General features: G+C 38.5%; 3 protein-coding genes across 6 annotated transcripts in view; all 3 read left to right on the top strand.

The window, feature by feature from the left end:
• Positions 1-803: 803 nt before the first annotated feature.
• LOC127631393 (fructose-bisphosphate aldolase C-A) lies at positions 804-7,738 on the top strand. 2 transcript variants are annotated; one of them, XM_052109503.1, is made up of 9 exons: positions 804-876; positions 1,399-1,529; positions 3,441-3,652; positions 4,920-4,974; positions 5,223-5,383; positions 5,565-5,648; positions 5,767-5,941; positions 6,044-6,243; positions 6,331-7,738. In XM_052109503.1, exons 2-9 carry the CDS (start codon positions 1,418-1,420, stop codon positions 6,424-6,426), a joined length of 1,095 nt encoding a protein of 364 aa, XP_051965463.1. In that variant the 5' UTR covers positions 804-876; positions 1,399-1,417; the 3' UTR covers positions 6,427-7,738. The 2 variants fall into 2 exon arrangements, with proteins under 2 accessions (XP_051965463.1, XP_051965464.1); XM_052109504.1 differs by lacking the exon at positions 804-876 and adding an exon at positions 897-988.
• An 819-nt stretch (positions 7,739-8,557) lies between these two features.
• LOC127631394 (serine/arginine-rich splicing factor 1A-like) lies at positions 8,558-12,525 on the top strand. Of its 2 annotated transcripts, none has more exons than XM_052109506.1 (5): positions 8,558-8,644; positions 8,757-8,962; positions 10,088-10,281; positions 10,382-10,554; positions 10,896-12,525. In XM_052109506.1, exons 2-5 carry the CDS (start codon positions 8,769-8,771, stop codon positions 11,088-11,090), a joined length of 756 nt encoding a protein of 251 aa, XP_051965466.1. In that variant the 5' UTR covers positions 8,558-8,644; positions 8,757-8,768; the 3' UTR covers positions 11,091-12,525. The 2 variants fall into 2 exon arrangements, with proteins under 2 accessions (XP_051965466.1, XP_051965465.1); XM_052109505.1 differs by having other exon boundaries at positions 8,754-8,962.
• Positions 12,526-13,264: 739 nt separating this feature from the next.
• Positions 13,265-16,992, top strand: part of dynll2a (dynein, light chain, LC8-type 2a) — a 4,532-nt gene continuing 804 nt past the window's right edge. Inside the window, exons 1-4 of one of the 2 annotated variants that reach the window (XM_052109507.1) lie at positions 13,265-13,319; positions 13,877-14,207; positions 16,532-16,668; positions 16,771-16,992. The exon at positions 16,771-16,992 is cut by the window's right edge and continues 804 nt beyond it. In XM_052109507.1, the coding sequence (XP_051965467.1) occupies positions 16,537-16,668; positions 16,771-16,908 (270 nt within the window). In that variant the 5' untranslated portion in view covers positions 13,265-13,319; positions 13,877-14,207; positions 16,532-16,536 and the 3' untranslated portion in view covers positions 16,909-16,992. Of the gene's footprint in view, positions 13,320-13,843; positions 14,208-16,531; positions 16,669-16,770 lie in introns of those variants that run through there. The other variant, XM_052109508.1, reaches the window with a different exon arrangement.

Here is a 16,992-nt window from a genome sequence, read left to right as displayed (position 1 = left end):
GGAAAACAGTAGAGCTTAATGTAATTTCAAATCAAAGAGAATTGGAAAATATATATCTGTAAATGATACCGGGAGACAATTATCCAACTTACAGACTTTGGTGTGACCCATTTGTGAGAGCAATGACAAACCCAAATGAGAGCAGCCTTAATAGGGCTGAAAATTGAACACCAGATAAAGCATCATTATTAATGTTTTTAATTAGGCATCAGGAAAAAAAAAATTACAGCCCCAGTAGAGAGGCTTAAAATATCTGTAACTCTTAATGGCTCCCCTGAGAGTCTACTTCAGATAGCTTTTGGCTCTTTATGTATTGTGAAACGTTGGGTATCCCTCTAAACCTGCCATTTCTATATACATTATCGTATTGCTTTCATATTATAGACTGGACAACATGGTGCTACAAAAAGATTAACAGCTGTTTCAGTGCATATTTTATATGATCTGACAGATAGCTTCATTTAGATATCAAAGCACTGAACACAACAACACCAAGCATTATTTACAGATTTGGTCATCATTTCATGCTTGCCCTCATACCATTCCAAACAATTTGGGGACCACAAAACAAGCTGTTTTGAGACCAAATACATTTAACAAATTCACATTGGTAGATGTTTTTTTGGAGTATTTTACTGAGTGTGAAATAATGAGAATTCATGCCACTGTAAAATGGGATAATCTGGAGAACCTTCGATGGCCTTTAACACCTCCTCCAAAAACTTAATGAGGGCATGAAGTTAAGCTCCACCCTACAAGTGTCAGCATCCTCTGGGATATCACCTTCATAAAGAACTGGGACACTGGCACTGTTAAAAAATCAGTCACGTCTCTCCTCGTCTTTAAGAAAAAGCCCCTCCGGTCTGCTCTGACTTGGTAAGTACCATTTTTGATCCATCTGTTGAATTTTCTGTACCCATTTTGAATTTTAAAACTGTTTTTGGAATTTATAGTGCAGAAAAAGCATCATGTGGCTTTAGGAACGTTTGTAAGATATTTGTTTTTCAAAACAAGTTCTTGATATTAATATATACTGTATAGGAGTTTGCAGTACTTTAACATTAGAACGCACTGGAACGAGATGTTGATAAAAAGAGTAATTTAACTTTTGTGAAAGCAAATGCTTGGTATTTCTGAAAAGAAAACTATTTGGTAGAGGACTAACCAAGTTTTTTGCTTTAGAAATTGATTTACTTTTGGAATTGGAAATCATTTAAGTGTTGAAAAGTGGTACTTTGCCAATGTAGGAGGATAATGCATTTCAAATTAAAATAAAATTAAATTCCTTTTCCAAAAGTTATAACCATAGCATGGCAAACAAATATGGTGGTGATGTCATTTGGAGAGAGTTTATAATCCCGTATAGATTTAGTTTTGTGCATTTGTTGCTGTCTTCAGGGTGTGCCAGACGTCTAGGATGACCCATCAGTTTCCTCCCCTCACCACTGAGCAAAAGAAGGAGCTTCATGTGATAGCTCTACGCATAGTCTCCCAAGGAAAAGGGATTCTAGCTGCAGATGAGTCCATAGGTTAGTAGGGCTTCATCCAGTTAATTGGCTTAATTTGAAGTGTCAGTTAGTACATTTACATGTGCTTAAAAAGTTATCCTTCAGTTGGACTAAACAAATGATTTGTCTTAAATTATTTTATTGCGAAGTTGTTCTAACAGACCTTCGTCCATCATGTTTCTACATTAATCAGACCACATTGTCCTCTGCAATGTCTGAGTGCTCCGAAAGAGATGATGTGCTGCATGTGGCCAGTCCACTGTGAGACATAATCTAAAAAAAAATCCAGAAATCACAATGTATGATTTTTTAACTATTTATTTGTATGATACAGCTGCAAATAAGTATTTGAACACCTGTCTATCAGCTAGAATTCTGACCCTCAAAGACCTGTTAGTCTGCCTTTAAAATGTCCACCTCCACTCCATTTATTATCCTAAATTAGATGCACCTGTTTGAGGTCGTTAGCTGCATAAAGACACCGGTCCACCCCATACAATCAGTAAGAATCCAACTACTAACATGGCCAAGACCAAAAAGCTGTCCAAAGACACTAGAGACAAAATTGTACACCTCCACAAGGCTGGAAAGGGCTACGGGGAAATTGCTTGGTGAAAAAAGGTCCACTGTTGGAGCAATCATTAGAAAATGGAAGAAGCTAAACATGACTGTCAATCTCCCTCGGACTGGGGCTCCATGCAAGATCTCACCTCGTGGGGTCTCAATGATCCTAAGAAAGGTGAGAAATCAGCCCAGAACTATACGGGAGGAGCTGGTCAATGACCTGAAAAGAGCTGGGACCACCGTTTCCAAGGTTACTGTTGGTAATACACTAAGACGCCATGGTTTGAAATCATGCATGGCACGGAAGGTTCCCCTGCTTAAACCAGCACATGTCAAGGCCCGTCTTAAGTTTGCCAATGACCATTTGGATGATCCAGAGGAGTCATGGGAGAAAGTCATGTGGTCAGATGAGACCAAAATAGAACTTTTTGGTCATAATTCCACTAACCGTGTTTGGAGGAAGAAGAATGATGAGTACCATCCCAAGAACACCATCCCTACTGTGAAGCATGGGGGTGGTAGCATCATGCTTTGGGGGTGTTTTTCTGCACATGGGACAGGGCTGACTGCACTGTATTAAGGAGAGGATGACCGGGCCATGTATTGCGAGATTTTGGGGAACAACCTCCTTCCCTCAGTTAGAGCATTGAAGATGGGTCGAGGCTGGGTCTTCCAACATGACAATGACCTGAAGCACACAGCCAGGATAACCAAGGAGTGGCTCTATAAGAAGCATATCAAGGTTCTGGCGTGGCCTAGCCAGTCTCCAGACCTAAACCCAATAGAGAATCTTTGGAGGGAGCTCAAACTCCGTGTTTCTCAGCGACAGCCCAGAAACCTGACTGATCTAGAGAAGATCTGTGTGGAGGAGTGGGCCAAAATCCCTCCTGCAGTGTGTGCAAACCTGGTGAAAAACTACAGGAAACGTTTGACCTCTGTAATTGCAAACAAAGGCTACTGTACCAAATATTAACATTGATTTTCTCAGGTGTTCAAATACTTATTTGCAGCTGTATCATACAAATAAATAGTTAAAAAATCATACATTGTGATTTCTGGATTTTTTTTTTTAGATTATGTCTCTCACAGTGGACATGCACCTACGATGACAATTTCAGACCCCTCCATGATTTCCAAGTGGGAGAACTTGCAAAATAGCAGGGTGTTCAAATACTTATTTTCCTCACTGTATTTATCACTTCCTCAGCTGTTATCATGTATACTTGGACAGACAGACGAAGAGCTTGACTACCAAAACCCGCTGTAGCTCAATTTGAACTGTGCATGGAAACTGTACTGATTTTAAACATTGTGGCTTGGTTCTGAGAAAGCACAAGGACTCACTTTTATCTATGGATGTTCTTACAGGCAGCATGGGGAAGCGTTTGAATCAGATAGGGGTTGAGAACACAGAGGAGAACCGGCGTCTTTACCGCCAGGTGCTCTTCGCTGCAGATGATCGCATTGATAACTGTATTGGTGGGGTGATCTTCTTCCACGAAACACTCTATCAGAATTCTGATGATGGCATCCCCTTCATTAAGATGATAAAGGACAAAGGCATCACTATAGGAATCAAGGTATGACATCTCGCTAGGGTTCACCAGCCTAGCAGTTAAAGGAATAGTTCACCCCAAATTTTAAATCCTCTCATTTACTCACTCTTATGCCATCCTAGATGTGTATGACTTTCTTTCTTCTGCAGACCACAAACTAAGATAGTTTATTAAAATAATAATATTTAGGATTTTTTTTAAATAATATTTCAGCTCTGTTGGTCCTCACAATGCAAGTGAAAGGTGGCCAGAACTTTAAAGCTAAAAAAAGAACATAAAGACAGCATAAAAGTAATCCAAAGGGTACAATGGGGCTAAAGGCACTCCTTAATGAATTGTAGCCTTTTTTGGTCACAAAATGTATCAAGGTCAAAAAAACTGATTTATTTTTATTGAATATTGATGGAGCAACATCATTTGTGTGAAAATAAATAATAATGGAAGGCTGTTTAAATAAAATAAAAAAAGGACCCTATCAGGGCTGGTCAAAGGTGGAAATTTATAGTAAAAAGGGACTTAAATGTTGATCTGTTTCACACCCACATCTATCATATCACTTCAGAACACGCATTTCACCACTAGAGTTGTATTTTTGCTGCCTTCAAGTGATTCATGTGAGCTTCAAAGTTCTGGCCACCATTCACTTGCATTGTGTGGCCCTACAGAGCTGAAATCTTCTACATATCTTCATTTGTGTTCTGCAAATGAAAGAAAGTCATTCACATCTGCGATGGCATGAGGATGAGTAAATGATGAGAGAATTTGAACTTTGGGTGAATTACTCCTTTAATGGGCATACTCTGACATGTTGAGCCATGTGCTTCTCATTCCCTCATCATCACCCCATCACTTTCTGTCATATCGCTACTCTCTCTATAATAATAAGTGTATGTCATTGGCAAATAAAAAAATATTTGAACTTTTTAAAGATGGTGTATATTTTTTCCCTGTTTTCCTAATGTTAAATACTTTCTGCAATCCCAGTTTAATATGCACAATTATAAGTTAGCTGTTCATAAACCTATTCCCCCCTGAAAAGTGTAACACTATGGCTCTGTGGCACTTTCAACATTGCAATCAGTTTCTACGAGTTGTCCGACCAGCCCGCAACATTGGTTCAACCAATAGCATAGGTTTGGGGCGGGACTATATGTTTGGCTTACCAATGGAAGATGGAGGGATTGTGCTGGAAACCTGTTAAAAGTCAGTCATTATTTTTGCAATTCTGCTTGAGGACGCTAGTGGTTTTTGAAACTTTTCATTTCGGCAACCTTGTTTCCATCCTTCAAAGGTTGACAAAGGTGTAGTTCCCCTGCCAGGGACAAATGGAGAGACCACCACACAAGGTAAATCAATGATGGCTGTTCTTTAGATCTGAATATCTGCTCATTCATTTAGTTTCAGTGTGGATGAGACCTTTTATTATATTTAAATGTGTTTTCAACCAAAAATGTATTGGTGTGGATGTGGCCTCAGAAAAACAGTAGATCAGTTTGCTAGGTGTACTAATTTCACATTACATTGCCTAGATTCTGAGGTCAGCTTTAACATGTTGATGAAGTGAAGCGAAACTCTGAACTGACTCTCTCAACAGGTCTGGATGGGCTCTCAGAACGCTGTGCTCAGTACAAAAAGGATGGAGCTGACTTTGCAAAGTGGCGCTGCGTGATGAAAATCAGTGATACCTCCCCATCCAACCTGTGTATTATGGAAAATGCAAGAGTTCTCGCACGCTATGCTAGTATTTGTCAGCAGGTAAACTGTCATTGAGGGTAAATCAACAAAAATCTCTGTAAATCCTCCATTAAATTGCTCAACATCTTTGATGAGGGAAAACTACAAAACCCCAGTTTCCATTTCATGGGGTCTTTAACGATGAAAGGATGCTAATAGCATAAATGGAAATGTGTTACAGCTTAAGTTCTTGTATTTCCAGCATGGGATTGTACCCATAGTGGAACCTGAGATCCTACCTGATGGCGACCACAATCTGAAGCGCTGCCAGTTTGTCACAGAGAGGGTCTGTTATTATACTAACTTTGTTAACTTCTCAATACACTTGGCACAATCAAAATACTGTAGCTGTAATCATCATATATGCTACCTGGTTTGACTTGGCCTTGTTTTCATTGACTTAGGTGCTTGCAGCAGTCTACAAAGCCATGTTTGATCATCATGTGTATCTGGAAGGCACACTACTCAAGCCCAACATGGTGACCCCTGGACATGGTTGCCCAACCAAATACAGTGCAGAGGAAGTTGCTATGGCAACGGTCACTGCACTGCGGCGCACAGTTCCACCTGCGGTCACAGGTATGGATATATTAAAAATGTATTTGCAACTTGCGTTTACCTGATTTCAAATTCGCTGACAATCATGGAAACTGCATAATTGTGGACTTCCTGCACTTTCAGGAGTGACATTTCTCTCAGGTGGCCAAAGCGAAGAGGAGGCTTCCATCAACCTGAATGCCATCAATAACTGCCCACTGGTGAAGCCCTGGTCTCTCACCTTCTCTTTTGGCCGAGCTCTGCAGGCCTCAGCGCTGAAGACCTGGCGTGGACAGAGAGAGAATGAGACCGCTGCAACCGAAGAATTCATTAAACGTGCAGAGGCATGCAAACCAAAAGTATTCCTTTTTGTATTGTATTTCTTTACTGCCTCACTCACCTGTTTTAATATCTGTGTCTTGTCTCCTCAGATCAACAGTCTGGCATCCCAAGGGAAGTACACGGTTGGTGGCGACAGCAGTGGAGCCACTGGTCTATCTCATTATCTCTCCAGCTATGCATATTGAAATGCCACTGACTCCCATACTCCAGCATTAGATAAAACATAGCAAATGTCACTGCCACTTCCATATGAAACACTTAACATATGTACTGTAGATTGATTATTTATTATTCATTTATACATGTGAAACATGGATACAAAACAGCACATGAATCTCACCAGAAGATGTTGCTACAGTGAGTTTTTGTGGATTTGAGATTTTGTGATGTTTTCTGCTAGTCTTAAAAACATTGTAAAAATGCTTTGGTCATCAAGACTGTGCTTTAAGAAAAATAATGAAACAGATATAACCGGCAGGTTAATAAATAAAGTTACCACTGATTGTGTAATATTGATCATTATCATTTACTGTCAACATTTAACATTTAGGAATAGTTCACTCAAAATGTTAAATTCTCTCATCATTTACTCTCCATCATGCCATCCCAGATGTGTATAACTTTCTTCTGAAAAACAAAAACAAAAAAGCTTTGTTGGTCCATACATTGCAAGTGAGCGGTGACTAAAAATGTGAAGCTCCAAAAAGCACATAAAGGCAGCATAAAAGTAAACTATCTGACGCCAGTGATTTTATCCATGTCTTCAGAAGTGATCTCATCAATTTTGAGTGAGAACAGACCAATATATAACTCTCTTTTCACAGTACATCTTGCCATTGCAGTCTCTAGGTATGATCATGATTTCAAGCTCCATTACACATCGTAGTGCTTGACGCATGTGCGGAGTGCTAGATGGTGCTTGGAAGTGTGTTTAAACTTGAAATCATGATCGCCACGGAGAATGCTGTCAAGATTTATTGTGAAAAAGGAGTTTTATTTTGGTCTGTTCGCATCCAAATCCGATTGGTCACTTCAGAAGACATGGATTAAACCATTGGAGTCTTACTGGACTTTGATACTGTCTTTATGTGCTTTTTGCAGTTTCAAAGATCTGGCCACCATTCACTTGCAGTGCATGGACCTACGCAACTGAAGTATTCTTCCAAAAATCTTTGTGTTCAGCAGAATAAATAGTCATACACATTTAGGATGACATGAGGGTGAGTAAATGATGAGAGAATTTTCATTTTTGGTTGAACTATTCCTTGAAGTGTTTTTGCTTAAGATTTTAACTTGTGCTTTGCTTCAGAGTTCCATCCTTTCATCATTTAAAAGCTTTAATAAAGCCTTTATTCTGATGAAGGATAACAGCATGGATGACAAGTTCATGAGTCACAGTATCTACTATGGCAATTCTGTATGTTTAACTTAAATACATTACTGACTGTGAAACTGAATTGTTAACTAACTGAAAATGCTGCAATAAAGTTGTGAAGATATAAGATGTGCCTGGACCCCAATCTTTCAATTCAGACTGCTAAAAAAACAGCATTAATAAACAGATGGCAACTTTTTGCTAAATTGACATTAATTTCCCTCAAAGACTGAATAGTCCTAAATAATTTCTTCTAAGAAATGCTATTCATTTCACATCTGCTTGTGTTAATCTTCGAAATGTCTCGACGCTATTATTTTTCCCAGACTTGTGAGCTTTACTTAGAAAAAAATGGATCAATGTACAGGATTAATGGGATAGTTCACCCAAAAATGAAAATTCTCTCATCATTTTAGCCTCCATCCTCATGCCATCCCAGATGTGTATGACTGTCTTCTACTGAACACAAACGAAGATATTTAGAAGAATATATTTCAGCTCTGTGGGTCCTCACAATGCAAGTAAATGGGTATCAAAATATTGAAGCTCCAAAAGGCAGCATAAAATAATCCAGTGCTTTCACATTCTTTGTTTCGGCAATTCACATTATTTGTGCATATCGCCACCTACTGGGCAGAGAAAATAATTCATAGTAAAAAAGGACTTAAATATTGATCTGTTTCTCAACCACACCTATCATATCGCTTACATCAGGTGCAACAAGCAATAATAAATAAATAGACTTCGCCTGAAGGCCAGACTAAAACAACTCTGTAAATGATTAATACCATAACTAATCTGTTTCTTATTTTACCTATACACTACATTTCCACCTACATAAACATCCTGATTGTTTTCACTACATTACCTATTTCGCGTCGCGGACATAGCTATTATTTTACCCGCCAACAAGTCAACGTCCCCAGATCACTCCGCCGTTGGTAAATTCGCCTGCTGAAGCGGAAGCGGCCCGCGTGACTCCTGAGGAAACACGCTCCCGGTGTGCGCGTGCAACGCTTCGAACAATAGTAAGACTGTTTGTTTTTGAGTGGTGTTGCGTTCGATTTAACGTATTTCGAATGTTTATCAAATACCCGTTGAACACATATTGAAAAGCGTAATTTATTCTCTGATCAGCAGGAAGGTTAAGAGATGTCTGGTGGTGGTGTGATCCGCGGCCCTGCTGGAAGTAATGACTGCCGCGTCTATGTTGGTAATCTGCCTCCCGATATGCGCACAAAAGATGTTGAAGATGTGTTTTACAAGTACGGAGCCATTCGAGACATTGATCTGAAAAACCGGCGAGGCGGACCTCCATTCGCCTTTGTTGAGTTTGAGGACCCCAGGTGTGTAAACTGAACCTTGAGCCTTAAGCAAGGAGAAGCTAGCTTGTTTGTTAGAGTGATTTGTTTCACTTTCTTAACATGGATAAACGTAAAAACAAAACGTTCTGTTTGTCACCGTGTTTCCACGCTTGGTGTATTAAAAATACAAACAAGCAAGCGCATGCAACTATCGAAGCTCATTTAGTTTACGTGATTTTTGCTAATTAGCATGCTAATTGGCTTAGCCGTGCTCTCCATGTTTTCAGCAGGCTCGATATGTTTATAATGACTTTGGTTACAAGAGCCACTAATATTTTGTAGACTTTCTAACTTTGAGTTCTACGTTTTAAGTTAAAGACTTTAGTTAAATCTGGTCTTTTGTTATGCTTTATTTACTTGGGAAAGGAAATTAGCATTGCAACAAGACCAGTGACTCTGAGCTAGTTTGAAATAGGCTACAATGAACTGGATATAAGTGTAGTAATATTTTCTGTATGTGCATTGTGTAATGACACAATTTGGTATAATTTTAGCTATTAAAATGAATAGTTCACTCAAACAAATACATTCTCTCATTATTTAATCACCCTCATGTCATCCCAGATGTGTTTGACTTTCTAATCTCTGCAGAACACAAATTCATTATTTTTAGAAGAACATCTTAGCCATGTTGGTCCATACAATGCAAGTGAATGGTGACCAGAACTTTGAAGATACAAAAATCATATAAAGTAATCCACATGTCTCCAGTGGTTTAGTCCATGTCTTCAGAAGCAATATGTGTGGTGTTTAGTTCTTTTTTTCCCCTTCCTTTTAGAGCTTTAAAGTTCTGGTCATTTACTTGCATTGTGAGGGCTTACAGGGCTGAAATATTCTTCTAAAAACCTTAATTTGTGTTCTGCAGAAGAAAGCAAGTCCTACACATCAGGGATGGCATGAGAGTGAGTAAATAATGAGACTTCATTTTTGGGTGAACTATGCCTTTTATGAAATTTGGCCACATTGCTAGTTGGGCAGATTAGTGGTTGTGGATTAGGATATTGTGTGTACTAGTGACTCAATGCTACACCTAGCCACCAAGACTGGTCTTTCATTTGATGAATTGATGATATTATTTACATGCTATTCTCGCTCTGTTTCCTTCAGAGATGCTGAAGATGCTGTATATGCCCGGGATGGCTATGACTATGATGGCTATCGGCTTCGAGTGGAGTTTCCGAGGAGTGGACGGGGTATGGGGAGAGGAGGTTTTGGAGGAGGTGGTGGTGGCAGTAGCGGGGGTCCCAGGGGTAGATACGGACCCCCATCCAGGCGTTCTGAGTACAGAGTAATTGTTTCAGGTAAGGGGTGTCCTTTGATATTCCGATTTCTCTTTGCAGTGTTACCAATTAGATGCATTCAAAACCCATCTAACTTTATAAACTTGTTATTTTGTTGTAGGGCTTCCACCAAGCGGCAGCTGGCAGGATTTGAAGGATCACATGCGTGAAGCAGGTGATGTATGTTATGCTGACGTTTTCCGAGATGGAACTGGTGTGGTGGAGTTTGTCCGCAAAGAAGACATGACCTACGCCGTTCGAAAACTGGATAACACAAAATTCCGGTCCCATGAGGTAGGTTTAAGATTTTAATCCGAACTTTTGGATATACTTAGCATTGGAATATTCATTAAGGTAAGCAAATCTTTAATGACATGCCAGGACATGGATTCACATTCTTTCTGGAGATAAGTAATGCTAGATAATAATGCCATCTCTTATGAAATGCCAAGGAATGGCCTTCCCTATACACATTAGGCCTAGTTTTGGACAAGAATAGGATTATGCATAAAATGTGGCCAGAAAGCCACAGTTTGCATTGAGGGAAATTATATCAGGAAATCTGGTAAGTATAATGGCAATGTTCGCTTTCTTGTATGTTCTACGTGCTCAGTAGAAAGTTCTCTCTCTGCCAGGGAGAAACTGCATACGTTCGTGTGAAGGTGGACGGTCCCCGCAGTCCAAGCTATGGAAGATCAAGGTCAAGGAGTCGCAGTCGCAGCAGGAGTCGTAGTCGCAGCAACAACCGCAGCCGAAGCTTCTCACCACGTCGCAGCCGAGGATCCCCACAATACTCTCCTCACCATAGCCGCAGTCGCTCGCGGTCCTGAAGCATTCCACTCCTTACCTATCTGGTGTAACTTTAGTGGAGCTGTTGACCCATTCGTTGTTTGTTTTTACAGTCCTAACACACAAACCCCATGTTTTATTTTTTCCCTTGTTTCATGTGACAGTTGTGTTTTTTTTTTTTTTTAAGTCTTCCTGTCCTCTTTGGTCATGACCTTTTTTTTTTTTTTTTGCCCATTCTTGGTTCTTTTTAAACCGATTTTTAACTGACAGCATTTTGCTTTTTTTAATCCAAGTGGAAGTCTTTTTATAGACCGAAAAAGGGATATGTAATTTATCTCAATATTTTTGTTAATGTCATCTATGGGAGGTTCATGGGGTAATAGGTTCCACAATAACTGTGTTTTATGCTATCTTCCTCTAGATATGACAACTGAATTGTAATAAGAGGATTACTAAATCCATCCTATGTGTAAAAGGCTGAGTTTGAACAATAGAAAAAAATCTAAAATGCTTAACCAGAAAATGTAAACATTGGCATCTGTGGTGCATAGTGAAGTACTGGTCAAACATATTTCCTTTAGATTGCAACTTTTAAAATGAACATAACATTTATTTCAGTTATAGTGTTAGGTTTTGTAGGGTTATTTGTTTGGATAGTCTCTGTCTTGGCCTAAGTGCTGTATGCATGCATTAAAGAAGGCAGGTTTGAGTGGATTTGATTCTAACTCTTTACCTCATTTGTTTTGATTTTGCTGGTATTTAAGGTTTGGATTGGAGAGACTCAGTGGATGCCGGATCACTGGGATCAGTACATAATGAAGATAGGATAGGGAATGCTGGATACAAGGAACAAGATCTTTTGCCCCAGGATCATAGGATTTTTAAGACCAGTTCAAAAGTGTCCCTCCTTGTCCCCTTTATTTGGAAAATGTAACAAATTTGGCCCTTCACATATTTATTTTTTACACATTGGAGGAACAGATGCTGGAGCAGTCTATTGGGATGGATTCAACAGGAACAGTATGGTAAACTGAGGGAAGTACATTAGGGATGGGGTTATACTAAGGCATTTTTAGATTTCTACTGTCCAATTATGGATTTTATTATCAGTTGCATTTGTTTTTATTAAGTGAACAGTTTTTTTTATTTGCTGCAATAAAGGTTTCATTGGTACATATATCAGTGTTTGGTGTATTCTTTTGCCTTTTCAATAATGCTGAAATAAAATGAAATTGTTTGGATAAGCCACACAAGTTATGTTGCTTGGCAACTGTAAATGACCTACAGAATAATGAACTTAGCTTATAGCTTCAATAAAATTAACTTTCAACTTTTTAAAAAAATTCACTCACTAATTTGTTTTTATTTGTCTACTAATAATGTCGTGTACACCTGCCACAGGAGATTTGTTGTACAAATTCTTGCATCAAATTCTATGATGGAATTTACATTTCTAACAGTTTTGAAATGGAAACACCTGCAATACCTTGCTCACCTTTTACACGTATCTTATGTTTGCATTCCTTTATATTTTTTTTTTGCATAATTTGGCAAAATTACAGCTTGATTGGAAATGATGTACAATACAAATATTCTGCTCTAATTTGTATTAAATATTGTAATGTTCATACAGTATTAAAATGGCTTGTTTTTTTCTCTCTTTGATTAGATTATCATAGTTTATGACCACAAATATATATATTTAGTTTATGACCACAAATATATATATTTATTTTTAAACTTAAGTTAATTTGAATTGGATATACTTGTAGATAAATGGTCTCTGCTAACGATCCATGTGAGGGAACAAGCTTTTATAAAAAATAAAAAAAAAGATGTTGTACACAGGAGCCATTTATTTATTTAAAACTGCCTCTATAACTTGAACTAAACTGCCAAAATTATTTCACAATTCCTATCAGAGATTATCACAATGGGATGACCTGTCAAAGCTGTGACTGCTGAGATTTGAACATTGTTGAGCACATCTGATTTTACACAACTCATGTTGTCTGGAGTTCTATGTCTGAATGTTCTTGCACAGAAATTTGATCAATGTTTTGTCTGTGGAACTATCCAAAAACACTTTAAACTGCATTACAGCCCATTGAAGAGTGTGTCTATCCCTCACAGGCTTATTGTCATTCCCATTAAAATACAAAGATGGCGCTAGCGTGAATAAGATCAATGTGACGGTCAGCTATAAATCTTTGAGTACCCCATTCATATCTCCTGCTCATGGTGGATGCAAAAGTAGAACACGTCGTCTGGTAAGTTTGATGTATATTTTTTATATTGTGACCTCTTGCTTTGGACATGTGCTTTCAAGTATAAATCATGCATTAAAAACATTCTAATGAAAAAAATTATAATAATATATGTATATATATATATATATATATATATATATATATATATATATATATATATATATATATATATATAGCCTAAACATTAGAATGTTTATATATATATATATATATATATATATATATATATATATATATATATATATATATGCTTGAGTATGAACGCTTCCATAATATTTTACTTTTTCAATATTTTATTATTATGAATTTCTTTATTATTTTTTCAACATAGAGCAGACTTTCGTATTTATGACATGTATGCCTTATCTCAAGAATCAGTGTGCCATTTGATAAAAACCCTGATGTGAAACTGTTCAAAATGTGCGGTCCTGACATTTTACAGCACTTTCTCATTGTAGTAGTTAATTGTGGATCGACCATGAAAGGTACATTACATTAATACATATGACCTTGCAATAAGTGGTGTACTCGATATATGTAGTGTTTTCTCTGTGAAGGTCCACCGAGGCTAGTTCATTTCCTGGAAGTAGGCCTACACCATCCTGCTGCCTGCAACCAAACAAGCCCATTTTCCTGTGCTCGTCGGTTTAAGATGCATTGTGGGTTGAAATAAGATGCTGGTAGAGGGGCGCAGGGAGCGGCTGGTCTGCAGCCAATGGTGAGCGCTGTGTGGGACGGCATTGTGAAGAGCCAGAGATTTTAGCGGGCACCAGTCGGCGTTTGACTTGATCTTTATGTTCCTCTCATAACGTCTAAGAGTCATCCGGAACGACGAAAGCCCCTACGCTGTTTGAATTGCAAATTTCTGTTGCCTAGTATTGTTGACAGGTGAGTTGAACAGTTTACGATTTTGTAAGCTATCTACAACATGATATTGCATGCATCTCGAGCTTATTGCTTTCCTTTTAGACATTTTAAATGATTTCTGAGGGAAGGTAACATGTTAATTAATTGCAAAATTACTTGATATGGTAGAAATACAAACAATTGTTTTTGTTTTTTTTGCTAAGCACGTATTTGACTTTGAAATGAATATGTTACAACGGGAGCGCCATTTATATCCGCGTGCACCTGGATTTCCACACAGTGCCATTGATCCGCTTCTGGAGCATCAAATGCGCACCTTGTGAATGGAGCAGTGACGTAGCGTTCTCCATGCTGACCTGCCAATGACTTGATAAATAAATCCTGATCTTAATTAATCAGTGAATCGGTCGACTTGCCACCCTATGATTGTGACATAACCTGCTCCATAGCTGGCAGTCAACATCTGTGATGCACATGGTTTGATGTGAGGATTTTCAAGTGCTGAAATGAGCTGTGCATGGGATGTCAGTGTATCTATCTTTCCCTCAGTTGCCCATGTGTATTTGGACGTACAGTATGTCACAGATATATCCGTTAGCTTACAGATTCTGAGTACTTTTATAATGGGTGTCACTTTGAAAAATGGCATGGTAATTTGTGTGCACAATCGGACACAATCATACAGGATTAAAGGGATAATTCACCCACAAAGGACAATTCTGTCATTTACTCACCCTTATGTTGCTCCAAACCTGTATGACTACATTTTTCCTGTAAAACACTTTAGGAGTTGTTTGGCAGAATGTTATCCTCAGTCGCCATTCATTTTCATTGTATGTTTTTTCCATACAATGAAAGTGAATGGTGACTGAGGCTGTCGGTCCCTATGGCTCTGCCTAACATCTACTTTTGTGCACCACGGGAGCATTTTATAACAACATTTTGGAGTGCAGTTAAAGGTATAATTCAACCAAAAATGTACTCACTCTCATGCCATCCCAGATGTGTATGACCTTCTGTCTTCTGCAGAACAAAAAATTATTTTAGAAACGTATTTCAGCTCTTTAGGCCCTCACAATGCTAGCGAATGGTGGCCAGAATTTTGACGCTCCAAAAAGAATATAAAGTCAGCATATCCAAATCTTCTGAAGTGATATTAGGTGTGGGTGAGAAAACAATCAATATTTAAGTCCTATTTTACTTTAAATTCTCCTCCCTGCCCATTTGGTCACAATGCACAAAGAATATGAATAGCCAAAAACGTGAAAGTGGAACTTGATCGTAAAAAAGGACTTTAATATTGATCTGCTTCTCATCCACACCTATCATATTGCTTCTGGATACATGGATTTAACCATTGGAGTTGTATGGATTACTTTTATGCTGCCTTTTATGTGCTTTTTGGAGCTTCAAAGTTCTGGACACCATTCACTTGCATTGTAAAGACTTACAGAGCTGAAATATTCTTCTAAAAATCTTTGTGTTCAGCAGAAGAAAGTCATAAAACATCTGGGATGGCATGAGGGTGAGTAAATGATGAGAGAATCTATGTTTTTGGGTGAACTAACCCTTTAAAGTAAAGATTGCAAATGAAAGTGCTGGACAGACATATCCATTAAAGGACCTGCTTGGTTTAATGAAAGTATCTAGTTTCACCGAATTGCCTTAAATCAGATTCTCTCAGTTGATGGCATTCAGTCTGGAATTTACCTAGGATTGTGGGGGGGAACCACACATGAAAGGGCCCCCTGTTTAACACAAGTGGACTAGCAGTGGAGCCATTTGTCCCAAATGTGTTCATTCTGGGTCTGCAAGACTTAAAGGAATATTCTGGGTTCAAAACAAGTGAAGTTCAATCAACCGCATTTGTGGCATAATGTTGATCTCTACAAAAATGAATATCAATGTTACAGAGAGACACTTACAATGGAAGTGAATGGGGCCAATTTTTGAATGGTTAAGGCTAAAATGTGAAGCTTGTAATTTTATAAAAGCACTTGTAGTACTTCTGCTAAAACTTGTTTTATTTGAGCTGTAAAGTTGTTTAAAATGTTATTTTGATGGTCGTTTTAGAGTTTACTGCATTACGTCGTCATGGCAACAATTTTGTAAAATTGGATATTACTTTACACCGAAAAGGTTGGTAAGCGTTCTTTTCACACTAAAATCATGTTAACTTGCGTATCGTTTACTTCTCGTGGCTGTACTATTGAAACAGTATTTTAACGTTTGGGGATTTCCCCCAATCACTTCCATTGTAATCAACATTATGCCACAAATGCTGTTGCTTTAAGTTTACAAGTTAAGCTTAATCGACAGTTTACCCCCCCACCCCCATTTTTCAGACACCATGACTGACAGAAAGGCTGTGATCAAGAATGCTGACATGTCTGAGGACATGCAGCAGGATGCAGTGGACTGTGCCACGCAGGCCATGGAGAAATACAACATCGAGAAGGATATTGCCGCATACATCAAAAAGGTGATTTGCACCGAGATGTCGTTCCATTCGGCCTGTTATTCTTAAAATTGTCGAGCTAACATTTTGTACTGCTTTGTGCTAAAACCGTGTCTCGTGTTACAGGAGTTCGACAAGAAATACAATCCTACGTGGCACTGCATTGTGGGAAGAAACTTTGGCAGCTACGTGACTCATGAGACAAAACACTTCATCTACTTCTACTTGGGGCAGGTGGCCATTCTCCTGTTCAAGTCTGGCTGATACAAGATCAGCCTGTAGAATGTATTTCCAACGAAGACTGTGATGCACTGGTGGCTGATGTCGTATCTACCCACACACTACGAA

Source organism: Xyrauchen texanus, chromosome 38, assembly GCF_025860055.1.
Source record: "Xyrauchen texanus isolate HMW12.3.18 chromosome 38, RBS_HiC_50CHRs, whole genome shotgun sequence".
Taxonomy (NCBI): domain Eukaryota; kingdom Metazoa; phylum Chordata; class Actinopteri; order Cypriniformes; family Catostomidae; genus Xyrauchen; species Xyrauchen texanus.
Note: the sequence above shows the minus strand (reverse complement) of the source record. Positions and strands in the feature narration are given on the sequence as shown.

Coding starts and splice junctions, on each gene's coding strand:
- LOC127631393 (XM_052109503.1), top strand. CDS start 1,418: ATGACCCATCAGTTTCCTCCCCTCACCACTGAGCAAAAGAAGGAGCTT. Junction 3,653..4,919: donor GCATCACTATAGGAATCAAG/GTATGACATCTC, acceptor CATCCTTCAAAG/GTTGACAAAGGTGTAGTTCC. Junction 4,975..5,222: donor TGGAGAGACCACCACACAAG/GTAAATCAATGA, acceptor CTCTCTCAACAG/GTCTGGATGGGCTCTCAGAA.
- LOC127631394 (XM_052109506.1), top strand. CDS start 8,769: ATGTCTGGTGGTGGTGTGATCCGCGGCCCTGCTGGAAGTAATGACTGC. Junction 8,963..10,087: donor GTTGAGTTTGAGGACCCCAG/GTGTGTAAACTG, acceptor TGTTTCCTTCAG/AGATGCTGAAGATGCTGTAT. Junction 10,282..10,381: donor GTACAGAGTAATTGTTTCAG/GTAAGGGGTGTC, acceptor ATTTTGTTGTAG/GGCTTCCACCAAGCGGCAGC.